This window comes from Salmo salar, chromosome ssa14 (assembly GCF_905237065.1).
Source record: "Salmo salar chromosome ssa14, Ssal_v3.1, whole genome shotgun sequence".
NCBI classification, from domain to species: Eukaryota; Metazoa; Chordata; class Actinopteri; order Salmoniformes; family Salmonidae; genus Salmo; species Salmo salar.
In genome coordinates, this window is record NC_059455.1 from 67,034,904 (window position 1) to 67,058,298 (window position 23,395).

Genomic DNA, 23,395 nt, shown 5'->3' on the forward strand with positions numbered 1-23,395 from the left:
GCTTGCACGATTCTTGGCATTCTCCTTCGACCTCTTTCATCAATAAGGTGTTTTCGCCTACAGGACTGTCGCTGACTGGATGTTTGTCGCACCATTCTTGGTAAACCCTCTACTGTCATGTGTATAAGGCACAGGAGGGCGTTGGTTTGAGATACTGGATCTAGTGCGGCTTGCACCAACGATGATACCACACTCGCTGTAGGAGCGATCCATTTTCATGAAGGGGTGGTGAGTGTATACGGTGATTTAGCCAAACGCCAAGTGGATTAGTCTTGAGAGAATACATGATGGAACCAGTACTCAAACAACAACAACTATGTTAAGAGAAGATGACAATATAAAGTTTATTCTCTTTTCTATGACATTAACCAGGTAGGAGAGGGAATTACATAGAAATTGGAGTTGATAGTTTCATCCAGATGGACACAATCTGAAAATATTTTTCACTCACTTCATTGGAGTGTTGTGTACAACAACCACAGCTTAAAGACCATTTCAAAATGTATACAATTAACACCAGGAGGGAAGACCACTCACTCGTTTGCAACTTGATGGAAATATTTTGCACCTCCTTGTGTAGTTGCTTATTTGGTATGTCTAGCATCCATAAAATTCTTTTAGGGGAATTTCAACTGAAGACATCAACATACTTCAAGTCACCAGAAGCAAAGCTTAAGTGAAGTTGGAGGCATTAAATTGGAGAAAAACACGAAATGATTTCTCTAGAATTCCCCTGGTCATTTTCTTTAGATTTTTTTTTTTTTACACGAGATTCAAGTCGATGTACATTACTGCTAAAACAATAAAAGGAGCATCCATTGCTAAATACAAATCCTAACAAAAACATGGTAGTAAAAAAATAGGTTTAAGAAATATGATAAGTGGATGCTAGTTGGACATGATTATGGCGCTGGGGGGGGCATGGTTCATACCCTAAAAACGAAGCACTTTTAAGAATTTGGACATAGACGCAAAGTTCAGTAACAGTCCAATTCAGCATCAAAACAGATTCTGGTCCAAAAAGCAGGCCTTTCAGGAACATTGATAATATTGGTTCTTCAAGTCTCTAGTTTGGTCAGTGTCGTCCATTCACGTTTAAGATATTTGCATTCTTCATGCACACTTGCACATACAGAAAAAGGGTTTAAAACTGCAGGTGTGTCTACGTTGCACTGATACCGATAGAATGGTCAAATCCAGATTCAGGGAAACAATCCATTTCAAACAGTTCTCTTCATAGGCCCAACATTTTAGAGTGAGTTTGTATGCATGTGTCGGTGAGTAAGCAGGTTTCCTATTTCAGCCCGAGGTTGTGATCACATCTAAAATTTTAGCCATGTAGTGTGAGACAGTGCACTCAGGGTTTACGTATGTGCGTTTATCATTACGTTTGTGTGGAGTAATAGCACTATACAAGCTTCTCTCCATGTCACCATGTTATCAGTACTGTCTCACTAAGGGGTCTGTTGAAGGAGTCCCTGCTCTCTTGTGGTGGAGGTCCAGGTTCACTCCATGCCCTCTGGGTCAGCCTGGGCCATGTACGCGTCCAGCTCAGCGTCCAGGTTGCCCTTGGTCTTGGACATGTAGGCGTCAAGCTGATTGTCCAGCTGCTCGCGGGTCATCCCTGGGCCACCTCCCCTGCCCCGGCCTCCTCTTGTCCCCCCACGACCGCGGCCACCACCCCTACCGGCAAAGCCACCACGCCCACGCAGACCGCCTCGTCCTGGAGGCAGAGAGATGGTCAACAACGCCAACCAAACTACGATAGAATCACAATGTGTTAACAAAATGGCTGCTGCACAAGTGTTCATGTAAACAAGAAACTTGAGGTAGATTATGACATGTCAATATACAGATTTAATTAATCCCAACTCAAAATCCAGCTCCATACCCCTGGCTCCCACTCCTCTTCCAGCTCCTCTTCCGAAGGCACCTCCACGACCAGCAAACCCTCCTCTCTGACGCATCCCCCTACGCTGGGCCACCCGGCCTGGACCCCCTCTGCCACGCATCTGGCCCATGCCTGGGGCAAGGCGATTCCCTATCACGACACAGGATGTAATAAAAAAAACAGTTAACTAGCGACTTAGCTGAAGGTTGATAACTTATCATTTAGGAATTGAACTATCACATTTCAGTTTAAGAACAAAGTTGTCAAGTGAATACAAAAACCTTCTACAAGCTTATCATTCACCCCCCATCTCCGCCACACCTAACTAAAACAGCTAAAATATTCAAATTCTATGAGGGGGGAAAAAAATCGTGGTTACGCAACTGTACTCCATCTTGTTTTAAGTTAGCCTTGACAGACAGGGTCGAGGTGTTTGCCCATGTATTCTCTCGAATCACCTACTTCCGTTCTAGCTAGGCATGAGGTATTCTGACGGAATAACAATTAGCAAGACTGTAAATGCACTAATATAACTTCAAATGCTATGACCAAGATTGGTTTAAAAAAATATATATAAAAAAAAAATCACGGAATGGCAGTTATGCTCTGTATGCAACAGATATGCGACGGCAGTGCACATTTTCTATCTGCACCATTACATTCTAAACACAAATTTAAAGCCAACGTGTAGACATCAGGATTATTTAAATTAATTTCACTTGAAGTATTACCGTCATTTTGTAAATGTTTTATTCTAAATGGTTTCTAAAATCAATCCCCTCCACCAGGAGTGTGTAGAAATGGGTGTGGACTGTGTGGATAAGTAGGGACAGTGCAGCTGTTAGATCCGTCACCACATGTTCAGTAGCACAACAGTTGCCAAGATGCCGGGCCAATCTGGACAGCGGGGGGTTTATGGGGAGTGGAGTTACATGATTGAAAGCCACATTCCCTCAGGTTGAGGGAATGATAGTAAACGAGGGGGTGAAGCCATACTTTGATTGACAGCTCCACCTGGACAGACAGCTGGGGTATTCCATTCAACTCAGCAGAGGGCATTTGGTCAAGCTAGTTTACAGATAAAGTCACCCCTTAAAATAACTAAATGTGCCTTTCCCCTATGCAAAAAAAGTACAAGGCCTACATAAAAGCTGTGGAAAGTATATTCCAGCCCCAGGGTAGAACATTTCAGAGAAAACGTTCTTGTCGTAGTCTTTCAACAATTTATGAAGCCAACATTTTCAGGTCTAACATAGTACCACAATATCAATCCAAGTAGGCTTTGCTGTGGGACCAAATGCTCACCTCTCAGAGCCATAGCTCCCCTCAGGACTCCTCCTCTGCCGCGGCCTCGCAGACTTCCTCTGGTCATCCCCCGCATCCCTCCAATGGAAAATCCCCGGCCTCCAGCACCCCCCCGCATCAAGGCCCCGATGGGCCGGCCCAGCCTGGCCTGGATGTTGCTCTTCCCCAGGCGTTGCTTCAGGCTCTGGGAGGGTTAGGTGGAAGATTGATACCAAGTGGCAGGGATAGGGAGGTGGTGAAGCACTCAGCATTTATGTGATCTGTATATTAATCTTTGCTCTACGGTCCCCTCTCTTAACTAGGTCTGCGTCAAGCATTTCAAGTTCCTAATATATTGTGATTTCAAGTGTAAAGCCTTTTTCCCGTTCCCCATCTTACACTTACATAGAACATGGCCTGTTTCCGGTGTCCCATTCCTCTCTCCTTCTCACCCGTTTAGTGCTTCAGATGTCTCCCCATTTGTTTCTTTCTCTTTCCTCGAGTAAGGTGAGGAATTGCAGAAAGACTAAATGAGATGGAGCACGTTATCTCACCTGCTTGTGGTGCAGGGCGGCCTGCACAGAGGGTCTGTTCTCCATCTGCTGGGCGAGGCGGCGGTTCCGGGCGCTGGCCATGTGTTGCTGCTGCATGGTGGCTCGCACACTCACCGCTGTCGGCGCCTTGTTCTTCAGCATGGTAGTGAAGCTTTGGAGGGGAGGGGGAGCGGGACAGAAGGGGGAAGAGGAGGGAAAGAGAGGATACGGAGGGGGAGGGAGGGTTCCAAATCAAGTCATTTCTCATACCATGGACACGGCCACAGGAGCTGTGGTGTGTGTTATGAATGCCCCACTTGTTGGCACCTCACTCTCTTTGTTCTCTCTCTCTCATTGTTAAGTATTTGACAACCCAAAATGTCTTTTGGAAGCAATTCAGCACATTTTAGGTTAAAGTAAAAGAAAGTAGAAAGATGGATGAAAAGGCAGTAGAAGAAACACTGGAACAGAAGGGACAGATTGGAAGACAAGAATGAGAAAGGCAGGAGAGAAAATGGAGAGAGCAGAAAGAGGATGTCAAGAGAGGAGAGTGATTGCCACTTACAGGCCTCCCGCCACCTTGTTTTGATGTCATCCGCCTGCGAAAAATGCCTGGCGGAGTTTGGAGGCCCAGGACTGGAGGGGTATCTGGCAACCCAGCCACTTACAGCCCGGACCGTGCCTTGTGCTCACGCCACACATGTGAGAATAGAAGGGGGGAGAGAGAATAGAAGGCGGGGGGTGGGGTTGGTCACGTCCGGGCTAGGACTGGGCACCTAGTCTTATAGAAAGACTTCAGAGCACAGAGAACTGAAAATTAAAGTGGTAGCAAAGAGAGGAAGAGGAGACAAATGGCTAAACAAACAGTCATTTAGTTGAGAGAGAGTTGTGTGTGTAGAGAGGGTGGGAGAGGAGCAGGAGGGTGCTTTGGCGCACCCTCCCCTTTTCATTGGTTTGGTCTCTCCTCTCCCATACGTACAGTATATTTTGGGTTGTGTGACACACAGAGAGGAGTGCCCGGGCATATCAGGAGTGCGGCCTGTGCCCATTCTAGGGCAGTCGCCTTACCAAGCATCACCGTTACCCTCTCTCCTTGGGTCTAAGTGTGCGCTGCTCACACAAAAGGTTGACCCGGAGCACCATGTTTGCACTCCAAACTCTGTTTGTTAAACTTTTTGTCAGCAAATGCTGAATACGGCATGCATTTTGAGTGAGCGGCGCACACGTCGGCCCCGGGCAGCCTAGCGTCCATGTCTGGTCCCCAACAGTGGCCTTCCGTAGTAGAGCACACTAGGGCCGTCTGTACCACTGTTTCGCCCTTCGCCTCGCTTAGTGCTGTCAGGGTGCGTAGCGCGTCTCACCGCTCATTCAGGGACTGCTTGGTGGTGCTTTTCAGCACAACTTTTTGGGAGGAGGGAGCACTCATTTTGACTTCACTGGAACTCCTTGGAACAAGCAACAGACAAGAGAGGGAGGGATAGATCAAATTGGGATGTGCCAGGGGAGGGTGTAAAGGGAGGGGGAGAGGGGACTGGTTAGAAAAACTTCACAAGTAAGGAGATGGAAATACACCCGTGTTGGCCATTTCATCTGTGCATAACTAACTAGTTGTATAATAATTAATTATATTTAGCTGGCAAAATGGTTACCTTAGTTAGTAGATCGCTAGCGTTGGCTAGTTGTGGTATCCAACTAGTTAGTTAGCATTAACCAATAATTGGATGCATCATTTTAATTAAGAAAATACACGAAAGGGCCACGCCACGGGCTCGAAATAAACATATCGTGGACATTGCAGGCACAACGTAACGTTACACGTCCAGTTAATAAGAAATGAAATGTATCACATGCGTTGACTTCACTGCTTTTAAATGACAAACGAGACGGGACATCTACAAAAACTATAGTAACTAGTCGCTGTAGTTAATTAACTAGCTATAAGCAGCCTGTAAGCAACAACAAAAAAAGGAACCTGCAGTGTGAGCTAACGTTGGGCTGGCGTCCCTAACGAGTCTGAATATTAGTCAACGTAAATAACGTTAACTAGCTATAAACTATTTTTTTTAAGTAAACATTATCTGAAACAAGTTCAGTAGACGATTGGTAGAAACTTACTTTGATCGGTGCTTTTATTGTCAATACTCGTTTCACTTGGCTAGCAAGCTAACTACTAGCTGTACGAGTTATCTTCGTTAACTTGAGCGATGAATCAGTTACGAGTTAGCTAGCAGCTAAGCTAGTTGCAATCGAAAGATCTGGATCCACTTCTCACTTGATGTTTTCTTTCGCCTTGCTCTTTCGGATACTATTAAAATACGAACTATCCTAGCTAGCTACAGTGACTAAAACAGTAACGTTATTTGATGATTATTATTTATTTATTTAAAACTGAGAACAGCCTGTTCTCCCTAGCTCCCTTCCTTACAAAATGGTGCTAACTGACGGAAAATGGAGAGGTTTTATAGCTACGTCACATAGTTACTTCCTGGAGTGGTTTACGTTTGTTGTTGTCACTGTTTCTGGAAGAGAAATGGCTGCCGCTCTAGCTGTGGCTGAGACACCGTCCGGGAAAGATGCAATTGCAGAAGGACTGCTTGACCTCTTAAAACCAGCTGTCCAGCAGCTTGATCTTCATGTACACTCAGTGAGGTGGGTAGCTAGTAGCAATATATGTGCTTCGACTTCAAATGTGCTCGCTAGATACCGCTCCATTCACAGCTAGCTAGCTTGCTATCAAATATGATGCGTTCAAGACAACTGGGAACACCAAAAAACATGGTCAAATCATGACGTGGGTGATCTTTATGTTTAAATGTATGTGTTCTAGAAAGAGGCCCGAGTTCCCAGTTGTTTTGAACGCGGAAATAAGCTAACCCCATAGTCATGACAGTTCCGCGATGCAGCCCTTTCTCATCCCTAGTAATGTCGCGTTCATATGCCAGTCGGAACTAGGAATTCGGAAATGTCCTACTAGCTAATGGTGGAACGCAGCACGTGTAGAGAAATAACAATGTCGTCTTTTTGTAGGCATTAACTCCGCCATGGTGTGTTGGACAATGCCTATGGAGAAAATGAATGGCGTTTTTGGATAAACGCCAAAAATAAAGTCTGTGCTAAAACGGCTTAGATCTTATACGTTTTTGTTCTATGATAATCTTCAACAGCTAACGCCACCTTTAAAAAAAAATGTAATAAAAAAACACATTAAGCACATAAAGGCTTCATTATTCATAAAGGTCATGCTAACTGACTGTTACCTCATAGAACAAAATGCATTTATTCCAAAACCCTATTATTTCTCCATTATATTTTCCATATGGATGGTTGAACGAACCAGAGGTAACTCATTCTGGGTTTTAGAACTACAAGCTAGTAAGCTCTATAACTACAACCAGTTAGCAAGTCAGAGTTTCCTAGTTCCGACTAGCACGTGAATACAGCGTTAGTTATCAGGGACAGAGATTCCTAAAAACGTTCCGCATCGATATAGTTTAAAGTTTTATTATTTGAATGTACGGGATACACATGGTATACACCAGCCAACAAAATGCTTATGTGACCACTCTTTCTTCAGGCAGCTTTGTTATGACTTTAACTAAGCACGTACTGATAGAGAGAGAATACCTGGGTTATATCAGGGTGGGCATATATAAGTATATATATATATATATATATATATATATATATATAATGTGTGTGTGTACCAGTAAGTTTGGAAACACCTACTCATTCCAGAGTTTTTTTTTTTTTACTATTTTCTACGTTGTAATAGTGAAGAGATCAAAACTATGAAATAACATGTATGGAATCATGTAGTAACCAAAAAAGTGTTAAAGAAATCAAAATATATTTTAGATTCTTCAAAGTAGCCACCCTTTGCCTTGATGACAGCTTTGCACACGCTTGGCATTAGCTCAACCAGCTTCACCTGGAATGCTTTTCCAACGGTCTTGAAGGAGTTCCCACATATGCTGAGCACTTGTTGGCTGCTTTTCCCTCACCCTGTGTTCCAACTCATCCCAAACCAACTCAATTGGGTTGAGGTAGGGTGATTGTGGAGGCCAGGTCATCTGATGCAGCACTCCATCATTCTCCTTGGTCAAATAGCCCTTACACAGCCTGGAGGGGTGTTGGGTCATTGTCCTGTAGAAAACAAATGATAGTCCCACTAAGTGCAAACCAGATGGGATATCGCTGCAGAATGCTGTGGTAGCCATGCTGGTTAAGTGTGCCTTGAAATCTAAATAAATGAGACAGTGTCACCAGCAAAGCACCATCACACCTCCTCCTCCATGCTTCACGGTGGGAACCACACATGCAGAGATCATCCGTTCACCTACTCCATGTCTCACAAAGACACAGCGGTTGGAACAAAAAAGCTCAAATTTGGACTCATCAGACTGAAGGACAGATTTCCGCTGGTCTAATGTCCATTTCTCTTGTTTCTTGGCCAAAGCAAGTCTTCTTCTTGTTGGTGTAATTTAGTAGTTGTTTATTTTCATCAGTTTGGCCATGAAGGCTTGATTCACACAGTCTCCTCTGAACAGTTGATGTTGAGATGTGTCAGTTACATGAACTCTGTGAAGCATTTCATTGGGCTGCAATTTCTGAGGCTGGTAACTCTAATGAATTTATCCCCTGCAGCAGAAGTAACTTTGGGTCTTCCTTTCCTGTGGTGGTCCTCATGAGAGTCAGTTTCATCATAGTGCTTCATGGTTTTTGTGACTGCAATTGAAGAAACGTTCTTAAAATTTTCCTCATTGACTGACCTTCATGTTTTAAAGGATCTGACCCTTTTTTTCAATGTTTGCCTAAAATACCTGTAGCTCAGGACCTGAAGGAAGGATATGCATATTCTTGATACCATTTGAAAGGAAACACTTTGAAGTTTGTGGAAATGTGAAATTAATGTAGGCGAATAAGACATTAGATCTGGTAAAAGATCATACAAACAAAAAACATTTGTTTTATATTTTTATGATCTTTGAAAGGCCATAATATAATATTGCAGTTTAGGCACAATTTGGATTTTGGCCACTAGGTGGCAGCAGTGTATGTGCAAAGTGTCAGACTGATCCAGTGAAGCAAGTCCGCCCAAATGTGCCGAATTGATACATTTTCAAGTACATAACTATAGAGAACATACATGATTCCATATGTGTTATTTCATAGTGTTGATGTCTTCACAATTGTTCTACAATGTAGAAAATAGTAAAAATAAAGAAAGACCCAGTAGGCCTACAGGACACTGTGTATTACCATGAGTCAGTATGCCCATGAATGATACAGGGGTAAGATATACCATGAGACTGTATATGTACCATGTATAGAGTAATGCTGTGCCTCCACCTAATAAGCAATAAGACGTGAAAGGTTATAATTAGCTTATTAGGAAATTACATGATACACCCACACAGTGACAAACACAACCTTTTTCCTCCACGTTAGTAGAATTTATTCAAACTAAAGATAATGGTCCAAAATAAATTAGAATGACAAAAAATTGAAGATATAGCAATTATCACAAAGAACAATGAGCCACGGAGGACCACAGAATAATACTGAACCTAATAAAACCCTGAGAGAAATTGTAAACTGGTATAATATTAAAACCTCAAAATGAGAAAATGATTTGAATAAGCTGCATAAAAAAATTACTAATATATATATATTTACTTTTTAGTCATTTAGCAGACACTCTTAGTCAGAGCGACTTACAGTAGGGAGTGCATACATTTTCATACTGGTCCCCCGTGGGAGTTGAACTCACAACCCTGGTATTGCAAGAATCATGCTCTACCAAATGAGCCACATGGGCTATAACAAATATGGATCAAAACCTGTAAACAGCTTAAACCCGGGGTAAAATTAGCTAAAGTTACTTTCCAAACCTAGAACCCTAGTATGCTGAAGTTAGTTTGAAACTAGTACCAGAATATATACCTAAAAGCCAGTAGATGATAAAGTAAAAAAAAAAAGTTTTACATACAATAAAAACCTTGGGGCGCCCCGAAAATAATATGAATAAGTTTGGCCCTTGTTCTTGGACACAGAGGGGTTAAACATTCAAGTTACCATCCATCCAGTGAAGAGATGGGAACCGGACAGAGGGAGCATAGATAGCCGGCATCCGTCAACGAGAGGGCCAAGCCCTCCACAGGATTTAACGGTGAAAAAACAACAGGGGAGCTCCATCGGTGCCGAGAGAGAACTTGCACAACTGCAGGAAGCCGGTGATGATGTAGTGGTAGGATCAATAGGATCCTGCTGGTAGAGTAGCTAGCTGCTTAGGTAGCTGTACCGACTAGCTTGGCTAGCCAGCAGGTCGTTCGACTGCCCCTCGAGGATGATGACCAATCCGGTGAACCACAAAATTAAACAAGAATAGTGAGTGAAAAGGAACTGGCTACACTCATACTGCCCCTGACTATTAAACAAAAAGCTAATTGAACAATACATTTCGGTGTCGTTGTTCCCCAAGATCACCTCAGTCCTACTCCCGCCCAATCTACTTCACGCCACATCTTACATGGACAGTTCTGTACGGGGACGCAGGCAGTTCCAGAACGCAGACATGAGTATTGCCACACATAATAAATTAAACCCAGTCTTTACAGGGGGTTACAATTCCAATTACTTGCAGGTTCCTTCTCGAAATACAACAACAATAAGAAATTATAAAATATAAGAATGCAAACATAAAGGAAATGGCTCAGTAGAATAGAAAAAGATTTGAGCATATGTATAATAAAGGAAGGCACAATTTATATTCCAATATTTGGGGAAGGGGGAATTTGGGGACAAGTGTTTAAATTGTACAGTATTTAGCAATTATAATAAGAGTCTGGTTGTAACATTTGTGTTGTGTGGCTGTGTGCGTGATAGAGTGCATGTGTGCTAAGGTGCAGAGAATCAGAGCAGGTGGTCAGTCCAGTTCAAGTGTTCAGCAGTCTAATGGCTTGTAGAAAGGAACTGTCTCTGAGCCTTTTGGTATCAGACCTCATGTTCCGATACCGTCCGCCTGACGGTAAGGGAGTGAACAGCTCGTGGCTGGGGTGTGTGGGGTCCTTGATGATGCTGCAGGCCTTCCTCAGGCACAGTTTTGAGTAAATGTCCTGGATGGTTGGGAGCATGGTCCCAGTGATGTACTGGGCCGTCTTCACCACCCGCTGGAGGGCTTTGCGGTCGTCGACGGAGCAATTCCTGTACCAGGCCATGATACAACCGGTCAGGATGCTCTCGAGGGTGCATTGGTAGTATTTGGAGAGATTCCGGGATGGCATGCTGAATTTCTTTAGCTGCCTTCGGAAGTAGAGACGCTGTTGCGCCCTCTTGACAAGAGTGTTGGTGTTGTTGGTCCATGTCAAGTCCTCGGTGATGTGGATGCAGAAGAACTTAAAACTGCTGACTCTCTGTACTGCAGTCCCGTTCATGTGGATTGGGGCATGCTCCCTCCTCTGTTTCCTGAAGTCAACAATGAAATCCTTTGTTTTGCTGACGTTGAGGGAGAGAGGTTGTTGTCCTGGCACCAGTTCACTTACCACCACCGGCCTACAACCGTGGTGTCGTCAGCAAACTTGATGGAGTTGGTGTCATGCAAAGCCACGCAGTTGTGGGTGAACATGGAGTACAGCAGAGGAGTACAGCAGAGGAGTACAGCAGAGGAGTACAGCAGAGGAGTACAGCAGAGGAGTACAGCAGAGGAGTACAGCAGAGGAGTACAGCAGAGGAGTACAGCAGAGGGCTGAGAAGACACCCCTGGGCGGCTCCTGTGTTAAGAGTCAGTGTGGAGGAGGTGTTGTTACCAATCCTCACAGCCTGTGGTCTGCCCGTCAGGAAGTCCAGGATCCAGTTACAGAGGGTGGTGTCCAGACCCAGGGCTCTGAGCTTTGTGTCGAGCTTGGAGGGAACAATAGTGTTGAATGCTGAACTGTAGTCACTGAACGGCATTCTCACATAGGTGTTCCTCTTGTCCAGATGTGTTACAGCTGTGTGAATAGCGATGGAAATGGCATCTTCCGTGGATCTGTTGGAGCGGTTGGCAAATTGGAGTGGGTCCAGTGTGCGTGGCATGCTGGCCTTGATGTGGCCATCATCAGCCCCTTGGAGCACTTCATGATGACCGGGGTGAGTGCGACAGGGCGATAGTCATGTCGCCTTGTTTTTCTTGGGCACTGGGATGATGGTGGTCTCCTTGAAGCAGGTGGGGAATACAGCCTGGGAGAGGAAGAGGTTGAAGATGTCCGAGAAGACTCCCGCCAGCTTTTCAGCACACACTCTGAGGAAGCGGCTGGGGATGCCATCTGGACCGGCGGCTTTGTGAGTTTTCCCTCGAGTTTTATCAGAGAGCAAAAGCACCTGGTCCTCCAGTGAGAGTCTTCCTGAATGGCTCGGTATTGTCTGCCTCAAAGCGAGTATAGAATGTGTTGAGCTCGTCTGGGAGGGAGGCACTACACAGCTGGATTTGCCTTTCTAGTCCGTGATAGTCTATAATCCTTCCCACATGCTTTGTGAGTCTGAGTTGTCGGACATACATTTGAAGTTTGAGTCTGTGTTGTCTTTTTGCGTCCCTAATGGATTTGTGGAGCTCGTACCTGCTTGCCCTGTGCATGTTGTACGCCATCGAGTCATTGGGGTTCGTTCTGCTGGCATTGAATGCTGCCGTACGGGCTCTCAGCATGGTACGGATATCTCCTTTCATCCAGGGATTTTGGTTGGGGTATGTCCGGATTGTTATTGCGGATACAACATCATCAACACATTTCCTATTGAAGCCTGTGACTGACAATGTATATTCCTTAACGTTGATGGATGAGTCTTGGGTGATTCATCTTTGAACATATTTCAATCAGTATACTCAAAAACAGTCCTGCAGCATTGAGTCTGCCTCCTGTGTCCAGTGCCTCACTATTCTCTGTGTTGGTGGCTCAGCTACAACTTTTTCATAACAAGTTAAGAGAACTTACGTAGCAGGTTAGGATAATTAGGTTAAGGTTAGGAAAAGGGTTAGGGTTAGAGAAAATGCTCTCCTAACCTGCTACGAAAAGTCACTTGTATTGAAGAGGTGTGTTTTTAGGGAGGGACATTCTGAATGTCTCCTTTCCTCATTACTTTGTTACTTGCTGTAGCCCAAGTAGGCCTATGCTACAGATGTCAATGTAATCTGCTGTAACCACTCTTTGTCTGTTGTAGTAGAAATGATTGTTACTTTACTATTTTTCTCTATGAATAATGCTATTGTGTTTTCTTGTTATAGGGAAAGCCAGGTGGAACTACGAGAACACATAGACAATCTAGCCACAGGTAAAATGATTTACTTTTACATGCTTATTATGCCTTCCCGGGGAACAGGGAAGTGGAGTGGTGCCAGGTTAATGCACTTGACCCTGTGAAAGAAAGCCCATAGCCAAGCCCATGAAAACCGCTGTGTGAGACAGGCAGACGCTGCTGTGATGTGACCAGTACAACCACAGATTTTGAAGCTCGTGTAAGGCTTCTACAAGCTCATGTGCTGCCTGGGGGTAATTCAATCGAAAGAGGTATAGCCTTTATTCAGAACCTGTGATTTTCATGAGATCATAAAAAAAGTTGTTTAATTATATACAGAATCAATCCTACAGTTGAAGGCATGTATGAGACCTGAATACCTTACCAAAATGGCTGCTGTCTTATCAATTTTCTTTATGGTTTGCCAAACCAGCTTGTCAGTCATCCTCAGCTCATCCCTTCATTTTTAGAGCTGTGCAGGATTAATGAGCACCAGAAGGTGGTGCTAGACCTGGACCCCTATGTAAAAAAGCTGCTGAATGCAAGACGCAGGGTGGTGCTGGTCAACAACATACTACAGAATGCTCAGGTCAGTGGCTCAAAGCAAGAGCTTGGATGCTTTCTTTCTTATTTGCCTGTGCTGTTTTGTGGGCCTTCTTTTACTCCTGTCATTTTACCTAACACTCTATTTGTATGTGTCACTGTGTCCAATTCATTGTCTTAGTGTTCATCCCATGTGTCTATCTAAACATTAAATATGTGGATGAAATGTGTATTTGTTCAATTCCAATGGGCATGGCAATTCTGCTTTGTCTGTGCATTTTGCATTCATGCAGCTCTGCTAGCTACTCAGGTGCAGTGGCGATATTATCATGTAAATCTTGGTGGGGGAAAAAACTAAAAGTGGGATGCATGCCAGCAAAGCCACTAAACAATACATTAATTGCACTATAACGGTGACAAACGGTGCCCACAAACCTACATAAAGATGTCCCAACAGCAGTCCTAACACATTACCACTGCTACACCTGGCTATCAGCGGAGACTTTTCTGGCAGCAAAACAGTTCATTCAGCCTCATTTACATAACTGATATGGCTGACTTGCTTAAACAAATGTGGTTTCTAATGACAATTGAGATTTACAAACTATGGCATAAGGGGACGACAAGCGGATTAAAGGCAATCTGTAATTTTGATTAAGAAATTAATGAGCGAGCTAGGACGGACGTAGTCAATATAACATTTTTTTTTGCACTTTTGAAATGTACAACGACAGAATTCAGAACATGGGCCGTTCTTACAGTGTTCTCCCTGTACACCAAGTCAGAACCGTAGGATAAATAAAGGGGGCATATAAGCAGACAATGAGAGCTCTTACAATATTCAATGATTACATTTCTCTAAAACAGGTTATAGGCTGGCTACATGTGCACCACCAATTCAGAACAGTAGGCAAAATTAAGAGGGGTAAATAGACCAAATTATTAGGGTGAGGCACATGTGCTACTAACATCTTACTACACAACATACACTTAGTATTACTTTCTTAGCTACAGTATACATATCTCCCTGGCATATTACATCATTTATGCAGCAGCATACAATACATTTTTGGACTCACCTTGTGCTGTGCTCACTTGAACAGGAAGGTGGTGGGCGGTTCTCGTGGGCAAATTTTGTCACCCAAGTCGGGCATTCTATGGATTTATTGTGCTTTCAAAACAACTGGGAACTCGGGGGGGAAACAAGGTTAAATCATGATGATGTCATTGATCTTCAGGTCGTAGCTCTAGAAAGAGGCCGGATTTACAATTCCTAGTTGGATGACAGTTCAAAACGAATTTTTCCAGTCAAAGCTGATTTATTCCAGACTTCCCAGTTGTTTTAAACTCACTGAAGTCAAGTTTTCGCAGTTCCGTTGTTAATCATTTTAAACTTGGAAAAGAGCCCCTTAATCCCAAATTTGGGACCACACAGCTACGGTCACTGATTCCTTCCAAACCACAAATTTTTTAATTTACGATTTCCAACTTGTTGTGTAATGTTTATGTCCAATAGCCGATGAGCAGCGATATGTTTTATCTATAATTTCTCTTCATTATTTCTCTTCATATGACAAGGATTTGCCAATAGATTGTCGACTTGATTCATGATGACTGCTAGCTAAGATTTTGAAAGTATGATTTTGACAGTCCAATCAAAGCTATTGTAGATATGTGACTTGATGTAATTTTATCTGTGGCCAATGACCTTCAGCCTTCTTGGATGGGCACTTCTAATGTAACTCTATGGCAGCACCCAAAGGGCTAGAATTTTCGAGGTCCACCCTTAGACTTGGCGGTGACCTAGTGTCCCCATGAGTGACAGAACACTGAGCCAATCACAGCGCAACACTCCATATTCTCTGCTGGCTTGCCCCACCACCACAGAAAGCACTGAGCTAGGCTGAAACACCTGCATTTTGGAGCTGCCTTACTCAAGAAAACAAAAGAGACCATGTTTGTATGCAGCTTTATTAACTAAATTATATATTTTTTCACATTGTTTGCAAATTGATATGTGACACGTATTAATGCCAAAATAACATGCAAACCAGGCAAGCCCCAAAAAAATTATTTTATTTTAGCTAAAAATGAGGGGCTCAGGCCCTGAATGACAGGTCGCCACTGCTTAGGTGCTATATAATTTCAAGCTACTGACTTTAAACATTCAATGCTCACTTGAATTTCACTCACTCTTTCTCCCTCTCTAGGAACGGCTGCGACGGCTCAATCACAACGTCGCCAAGGAGACGGCGCGTCGAAAGACCATGCTGGAGACCTCTGGAGCGTTCACTCCTCGGTCGCCTAGTAAACCATGACCACAGCCCCACTCCTCAGCCTGGAAAACAACACAACTTGTGTGCCTACCTCCTGGACTTAATAAAGTTTTCACATTCAACTTTCCACTGGGGTTGGGCGGTATCCAGATTTTCATACCTTCATACCGTTCCTGTACCATACCGGGGTATACGGGATTACCGTCAGTGTGTACAAGGGGCGCTATTTATTTTCAAATGTAAAAAGTGTATATATGTGTGTTGGGGTCCCAACAAATTATAACAAATTACTAGTGAATTCCCATAGCGCATGCTAGCTAAATGCTAACAAGCGAACATAAACTAATTGCAAGGACAAATAACCATCTCAAAAGGCTACTCACAGTTTGCTGTAGTACAAAACAAATATTAGATAGCAGGGATCTTGATCCAGTAGGGATTGATTGTCTTTGCTGTAACCAAGGAGCTTGATCTAGCTGCATAGCTGGAGCCCTGAGATGGCGATAATATATTTGGCACATCATAGATGGTTAATTTATATTTATAACTTATATGGTTAACTTATATATATATTTATAAGCAGTGGCATACCATATGTATTTCAAAATATCCCGGCATGCGGTATATTGCCCAAGCCTACGCTTCACCCAGGTGGGATGTACCACTGCAGCAGTGAGACTAAGGCTATGCTCATTTTACCTGCTGAAACGCCGACCTCACCTCTGCTTTGTGCTATTGTATCAACGTGTACATATCTTGTATAGTCATAAATTACTAATTTACAATAAGACGAAAGCAATTAGAATCAGGAGCGCTTTGCTTCAAAAACGGACACAACTTGATACAATGTTAAGATTGTGCAATCTAAAATTCGAATTTCAAATAAAAATAATTTGAAAGCGATCTGAAGTCATGCTTTTCACCATTGCATATATGTACAGCTTTGCTATGGCCACGGGAGGGTATGGTTCATCCTTAACACATGACACTGTTTGACTAAGGTTTGCCAATCAATCACTTGTCACACTATTTTTCACGTAGGTCATGAAAATTAATTAAACAATGCATTTAATATGTTCAGACATCGCAACTCAAATAGGATTAAGTGTAGAACCATGGGTGGCTGGTTATCCTCAAGTTATGCAAGGAAATATGAGTTTACATGCTTTGGGCGTACAGATTTTTACGAACCTCTTTCCAGAATATGTGAATGGATGCCTCTTCATTCCATTCAAAGCTATGCCCAAAGCTATGCCCAGTTGATAGAACCGGTTCCTCTGAAGGGTGATGTATTTTTTTTGTCTATGGACTCAGTAACTAGACCCGGCAATACAATATAGTGCAGAAAAAAAGATGCAGGGAATGTTTGGAAACAGCCGTCACTGTTTCACGCTTCTAGCAGCAGCTGATATGCACATACGGTTTGTCAAACCTTTTTTCTTGGTTGCATACACATATTTGGCTGATGTTATCGCATGTGCAGCGAAGTGCTCCGACAGTGTAGTAATAATACCTAATAGTACAAAACAACATGTTAGTGACAACGTCTGTACTTAGTAGGTGCAATTGAATAAAACAGAAGCATTACCATTTCCCGGTCCTTTATATTATGAATTGTGCAAATACTCTGTTAGTGTAAACATTTTAGTATAAGGAAACGGTCTTAGTACTACTGTCGTGACATTGTCGTATTGTGTGTGTATAGACAATCAGAGTCCTTAACATTATTTGTGTTTCAGAGGAGTGGTCTGACAACACAATGAAATGTGTTACAGTAGCCAAATATTTACTCTGAAGTTTTACGCAAACACATTTTATTGGTTCAAGATGACAGATCAATATCAAAGTTTAAGATGAATGGTGGCAAGTTAGTATTCTTATTAGCAACTGTTTTCAAGCATTTTAATAGTAAACTTCAAGGACGCCTTTGAAAAATGTGATTTTGAGGGATTGCTCTGTAATTCAAATTTCTGCTCTGTAATTTTAATCACAATTCTCAACCAACACCATCTTTCTCACAAACAAACCTTATGTTTATGTGGATATACTGAACTTAAATCATTTAAAATGTGTTTTCATGCCAAGAAAGACAGCGTTGTAGGAAACTCAGCTCTGACCTACACTCACCAGCCAGTATATTAGGTACACCACCCCATTCACGAATATGGATCGCTCCTACAGACAGTGAGTCTGGGTTGCTATATAAAGCAGGCAGACAGGCATTGAGGCATTCAGTTACTGTTAAATTGAATGTTAGAATGGGCAAAACAAGTGACCTAAGCAACTTGGACTGTGGTATGATCCAGTATCTCAGAAACAGCCACCCTCCTGGGCTTTTCAAGCATGACAGTGTCTACAGTTTACTGAGAATGAAGCGACACAAACAAATCTAAGACTGGGCTAGAAATGCTCTTCCTCTCTTTTAAAAAGTCCTTCACCTGAATACCTTCTTAAGGATTGCGCTCCTGCATAATTGGATCAGTGGTAAAATGCAAAGTATGTCTGCCTCCTATGTCAATACTGAATGTTTTGTAACGAGAGAAGGTAGGTTGAAGGTGACCCAGTTGGGTTTGAGCTGGAGTAGGAGGGAATGCGTGAGAGGGATTTGAGAGTGGGGCAAAGGTCAAGAGGGGAAGGCTTGTGGAAGAGGAATTGATAAAAATGGATTGGGTGAGGGCGGCTGAATTTGAGTTTTATGGTGGCGTCGTCTTAGGTTGGGGTAGTTAGAGAGAAAGAGATGGAGGGAAAGGCTGAGACAAAGTAAAAATCTTACACTGACCCTTGATGTGTTTTTCAGATCAAACTGGATTTTCTTGAATATCCCTGAATTTCCCTGAACATGAATTTGGAGAGAATTTGTGCAGACAGGTATGTATGGCACTTTCAATGGAGAGTTAGAGTTTCACTGTTGTGTAGTTTTTTATGCTTAACTCGTTTGTCTATTGTAATTTAGAGAAAAGCTGCAGGGGGGCTCGAATCTATGAACAACAGGGTTGTTTTCGAAAGTTAGGCAGAAAAAAGTTATCCCACCCCTTTATATAGAGTTGTGTGACTGGATTGTATCACTGTAGATCAAATGTATTACCGAAGACAGGTGTTTTAAATTGAATACTAATTGCCCTATTCATCACTACCTATTCATCACAAGGTTAACAAATTAGGGCCAATGTGGCGCAAAGTAATCGGGATTTAAGAAACAATACAATAGTCATCCAACTTGGGGCGGTGTGTAGGCCTATTTGTAGTAGTCTACAACACCAGTCATTAGTAGGACGGACGAAGTGGAGTCGGGGAAGGGGGGTGAGTGGGTTAGGCAGAGGGGCGTGGTAATCTCTGCGGCGCCACTTTAAAAAAAACAGTCGCGTTGATATGTCAATCTTGACGCGACCCAGACAGACCTCCGCCCGGGCTCTCCCGTGAGAGCCGCATCACTATTGGCTGAGAGCCGCCATCCCTTTGAGACTGGAGGCCGCATTGGCTGGGGCTCGGTGAGACGCTCAAGCGCAAAATATCTACTCTCTTTTGTTATTGTACCGAGCGCGAGGAGAGGTTTGGGGGAGCTAGCAGGATGCACGAGCGGAGACAGAGAGGCTGATATCGACAGGGATAGAAACAGATAGCCCAGGAGGGGAGGAAGGGAATTCGGAATACTAGCTACCTCAGTGCAACACATTCACCACTACTTCTCTCCTAATCCCTCAGTACTCTGGTTGACGTGTAAGTATAGTCAATTTATCAAATTATGCGGTTTCTCGTCAGGCGAGCTCTGTAATCTCCAAGCAGACCAAATACAGTAAGAGACCGGGGAGGAGATTTCTGGACCAGACTGGCAAAATAGCTTGATTACTCGCTAGTTTTATCAACCAGACATATGTCTGGGGAGTGTGTCTGTCTATCTTCGGTTTTATGATATGCTTGTTTTAGCTGCTTTTATTTCGAATGATTTGGTCCAGCAGTGATTTCACTGGCTGCATGACTGTAGTCTGCGCTGTCGATGTTTTTTCGGAAAGGTAGTTGAAATGACATTTTGCCCTCTATTTTACCAACGTCTAATGTTCTATTCAAAGATGCTACTAGATGTAGCACTGCAATGAGTTACACTGTAGTTTCCGCTTTCGGATGATTAGATTGATACGACGTTGCAAGCTTTTTATCATCCCTACCGGGATTTCTTAAAATGTTGACTGTAGCCTAGACTTGGTGACGCGATATGACCAAATATGGTGTGGCAGTGTTTGCTTCTCCGCGGAAGATCCTCGTAAAGGGAATGTATGGCTTGAAAATTGGTCAGAATGAGTTATAATAATGCATTATAAGGGTCGGCCAAGAAGGTCACGCCAACAATGCTGTGTTTTAGTTGTAGCATATGTTTTTTGTCATGCAAGGATCCTTTCCATTCCCTGAGATTAGCCTATAGTCGTGCAGAAACTGACAGACATCCACCTGCCAGTTTATTAGGTACACCCATCTAGTACCGGGTTGGACCCCCACTTTGCCTCCAGAACAGCACAAATTATTTGGGGCATGAATTCTACAAGGTGTCACACACATTTCACAGGGATGTTGGTCCATGCTGATGTGATGGCATCACACAGTTGCTGCAGATTGGACGGCAGTACATTCATGCTGCCAACAGCCCGTTCCATTTTATCCCAATGATACTCCAGTGGGTTTGGTCAGCAACAATGTTCAGATGCGCTGTGGCGTTCAATCGTTGCTCAATTGGTCTCAAGGGACCTAACGTGTGCCAGGAAAACATTCCCCACAACTGTATACCACCGCCAACAGCCTGTACCGTTGACACCAGGCAGGATGAAGCCATGGACTCATGCTGCTTACGCCAAATCCTGGATCTGTCATCAGCATGACGCAACAGCAACCGGGATTCGTCGGACCAGCCAATGTTTTTCCACTTCTCAATTGTCCAGTGTTGATGATCGTGTGCTCACTGGAACCGCTTCTTGTTGTTTTTAGATAATTGGAGTGGAACGTGGTGTGGTCGCTTGCTGCAATAGCCCATCCATGACAAGGATCGACGAGTTGTGCGTTCTGCACACCACTGTACTACACCGTTATTTATCTGTTTGCGGCCTGCCTGTTAGCTTGCACAATTATTGCCATTCTCCTTTGACCTCTCTCGTCAACGAGCTGTTTTCGCCCACAGGACTGCCGCTGACTGGGTTGTTATTATAATTTTTTCACCATTCTCGGTAAACCCTAGATAGACACTGTCGTGCGTGAAAAGCCCAGGACGGCGTCCGTTTCTGAGATACTGGACCGACAATCATACCACTTTCAAAGCCGCTTAAGTCACTTGTTTTGCTCGTTCTAATGGTCAATCAAACAGTAACTGGATGCCTGTCTGCCTGCATTATATAGCAAGCCACAGCCACATGACTCATTGTCTGTAGGAGCGATCCATTTTTGTGAACGGGGTGGTGTAGCTAATAGACTGTCCAGTGAGTGTACATCTTCAATTGGCAAATCTTATTTGAGCGGTAGGGGCCTATATATTGTGAGCATTGCTGGATCGGTAATGTTATTGGCAGCATCAGCTGTTTTATGAGGGAAAGGGCAGAATGCTCACTACTTGCTACATAACAGCAGACTCTGTAGTGTAGGAAATACTGTTATGTAATAATAGCTTCACTACTAGGGTCTAAAGATGCACATTAAATGTAACCGCAACATGTTATACATTTAGGCCTATAAGTGGACCTTAACCGTGTGCTCATGTTGTTATTACAATATTACATTTGAATAAAATATTACCTTCAAAATGGGGGAAGCCCTGAGAGGGTACTGTGGGCCTACAGGAATAGTGTGCAGAACAGAATTGCAATCATTCATTCATTAATTGTTGAAGTGATAATTTGCTAGTTATATATCTATTAATTGTGAGGTAGGCCCTAGTTTAGTACAAATCTATCATCTACCCACAGAATGACATCTCTACTCCAGGCTATCATTCTTCTTTCAGAATGCCCTTATTGTTGGTCACCTGTTGCATGGATTCAAGTCTGAATTCTTGAATTTTGATTTACGATTTAGAGTCTGTCTAAAGCTTGGTTTATAGTCGGTCTGAGGACAGGTTGATCGACAGTCGTTAGACCTACTGTAAACCGTTGTAGCTTTCTCATCAGCTGAGACTTTTCCCCTTTGCACAGAGCCCCCAAATCCTCTCTTTTCATAATATCACTCTCCATCTCTATTGGAGCATTGACTTCACAGTAACACTGGCTTAGTCCAATATAACCGCCGGCCCCTAGATATTTATCAGATTGGTTCAGTGTAAGAGGACAGACACACCAGGCTTTTTGATGGTGACATGCACCATTCCCTATGACTGCTTTGAAAAAGAACTATCAAAGGAATGCTATCCTGCTCTAGATAAGCTTTATACTACACCACCCACTCAGTGGTCCTGGCCTATACAGTATATCCTGAATAACGAAGACACACATCGCTTGATATAAGTAGGACTTGCTGTTTTGTGATGTGACTCACGTTATGGTGACTGAGTTTGTCTTTTTATGGCTGTTCTATGTTGAAGAAACTGTCAATGAATTTCCTGAGAGTACACACACACACACACACACACACACACACTGGAAGCCTGTGACTTTCTCCCACAGCTTGGAGCCATGTTGTTGTGCGAGGATGTTTCCAAACTGACAGATATTAAGATAATGAGAGGAGGGAGAACATGGAGTCACTTCCAGTCAGCTTAGCCACGTAGATGTTAACAGGTTATGATAGCTATGTCATTGCAGAATTATTTTAGCTCTTGCACGTATTAACAAAGCAAGGCTGCAGTTTTGCCATGGATTTCCTAATAGTGACATTTTGGGGTTATTGGCCTAACAGTAGAGAAATTGTCTTACGTAATATGAAGTATAAATGCAGATAGTACCACCCTGTTTCACTCAGTTTTGAAGTGTTTTTTTTTCTCTCTTTCGTTTTGTGCCTCTGAACTCGACCCTGGTAGTGGAGGTATGTTGATTAGTGAGTATGGGGGGCTCAATTTAATTCAATTCACATTGCACTAGTAGCACAAACATGTTTTCCACTTTTGTCAAATGAAACTGTAGATTGGTTAGGGGCAGGCTATTTTAAAGTACCAGGTAGATTCCCCTCACAGGCAGGTGCCTCCAGGCGAGGCTAGGGTTGCCAAGTTGGATCAAGCTCAGGCTGGGAGATTATAGTTGTTGGCATGTATTTTGTGCATAAGAGTGCATTATCCGTGGCTCATAAGATATTATAAATGTGATTATAATGCATTATGAAAAGTGTATTCATAGGAAGCCTTTTAACATTTTTCACATCTCAGTCAACGACATTACTATAATCTCCCGAAATAGCTTTATACTCCAAGATAAAGGCCAATTCCTGGAGACTCTGGTCGAGACCAGCCGGGAGGGTTGGCAATGGCAACCTGTGCAGGGGCAGCAGCTTGTAAGCAAAGACACTGCATCAGAATCAACATTGAAGAAGCATATTTTATTGAATGTAACCCTGGGACTCTTTCTAGAGGAGAGATGGAGGGAAGCCAGTTGGAACGCTTAAATTCATTTGTTGATACTGAGTGTTATCAGCTGACT

General features: G+C 43.2%; 3 protein-coding genes across 6 annotated transcripts in view; 2 read left to right on the top strand and 1 right to left on the bottom strand.

Moving 5' to 3' along the window:
* Nucleotides 1-319: 319 nt before the first annotated feature.
* LOC106569886 (chromatin target of PRMT1 protein) lies at nucleotides 320-6,112 on the bottom strand. Of its 3 annotated transcripts, none has more exons than XM_014141601.2 (6): nucleotides 5,824-6,112; nucleotides 5,070-5,153; nucleotides 3,730-3,880; nucleotides 3,197-3,380; nucleotides 1,892-2,041; nucleotides 320-1,723 (listed from the first exon to the last, which is right to left on the bottom strand). In XM_014141601.2, exons 2-6 carry the CDS (start codon nucleotides 5,132-5,134, stop codon nucleotides 1,506-1,508), a joined length of 768 nt encoding a protein of 255 aa, XP_013997076.1. In that variant the 5' UTR covers nucleotides 5,135-5,153; nucleotides 5,824-6,112; the 3' UTR covers nucleotides 320-1,505. The 3 variants fall into 3 exon arrangements, with proteins under 3 accessions (XP_013997076.1, XP_045550673.1, XP_045550672.1); XM_045694717.1 differs by having other exon boundaries at nucleotides 4,777-5,153; nucleotides 5,824-6,039; XM_045694716.1 differs by lacking the exon at nucleotides 5,824-6,112 and adding an exon at nucleotides 5,358-5,377.
* Nucleotides 6,113-6,132: 20 nt separating this feature from the next.
* Nucleotides 6,133-16,697, top strand: LOC106569889 (SNARE-associated protein Snapin). Its single transcript, XM_014141604.2, has 4 exons — nucleotides 6,133-6,357; nucleotides 12,965-13,011; nucleotides 13,446-13,564; nucleotides 15,729-16,697. Exons 1-4 carry the CDS (start codon nucleotides 6,137-6,139, stop codon nucleotides 15,834-15,836), a joined length of 495 nt encoding a protein of 164 aa, XP_013997079.1. The 5' UTR covers nucleotides 6,133-6,136; the 3' UTR covers nucleotides 15,837-16,697.
* Nucleotides 16,698-16,974: 277 nt separating this feature from the next.
* LOC106569881 (mothers against decapentaplegic homolog 4) overlaps nucleotides 16,975-23,395 on the top strand; it is a 37,761-nt gene continuing 31,340 nt past the window's right edge. Inside the window, exon 1 of one of the 2 annotated variants that reach the window (XM_014141592.2) lies at nucleotides 16,975-18,662. In XM_014141592.2, the coding sequence (XP_013997067.1) occupies nucleotides 18,634-18,662 (29 nt within the window). In that variant the 5' untranslated portion in view covers nucleotides 16,975-18,633. Of the gene's footprint in view, nucleotides 18,663-19,165; nucleotides 19,512-23,395 lie in introns of those variants that run through there. The other variant, XM_045694715.1, reaches the window with a different exon arrangement.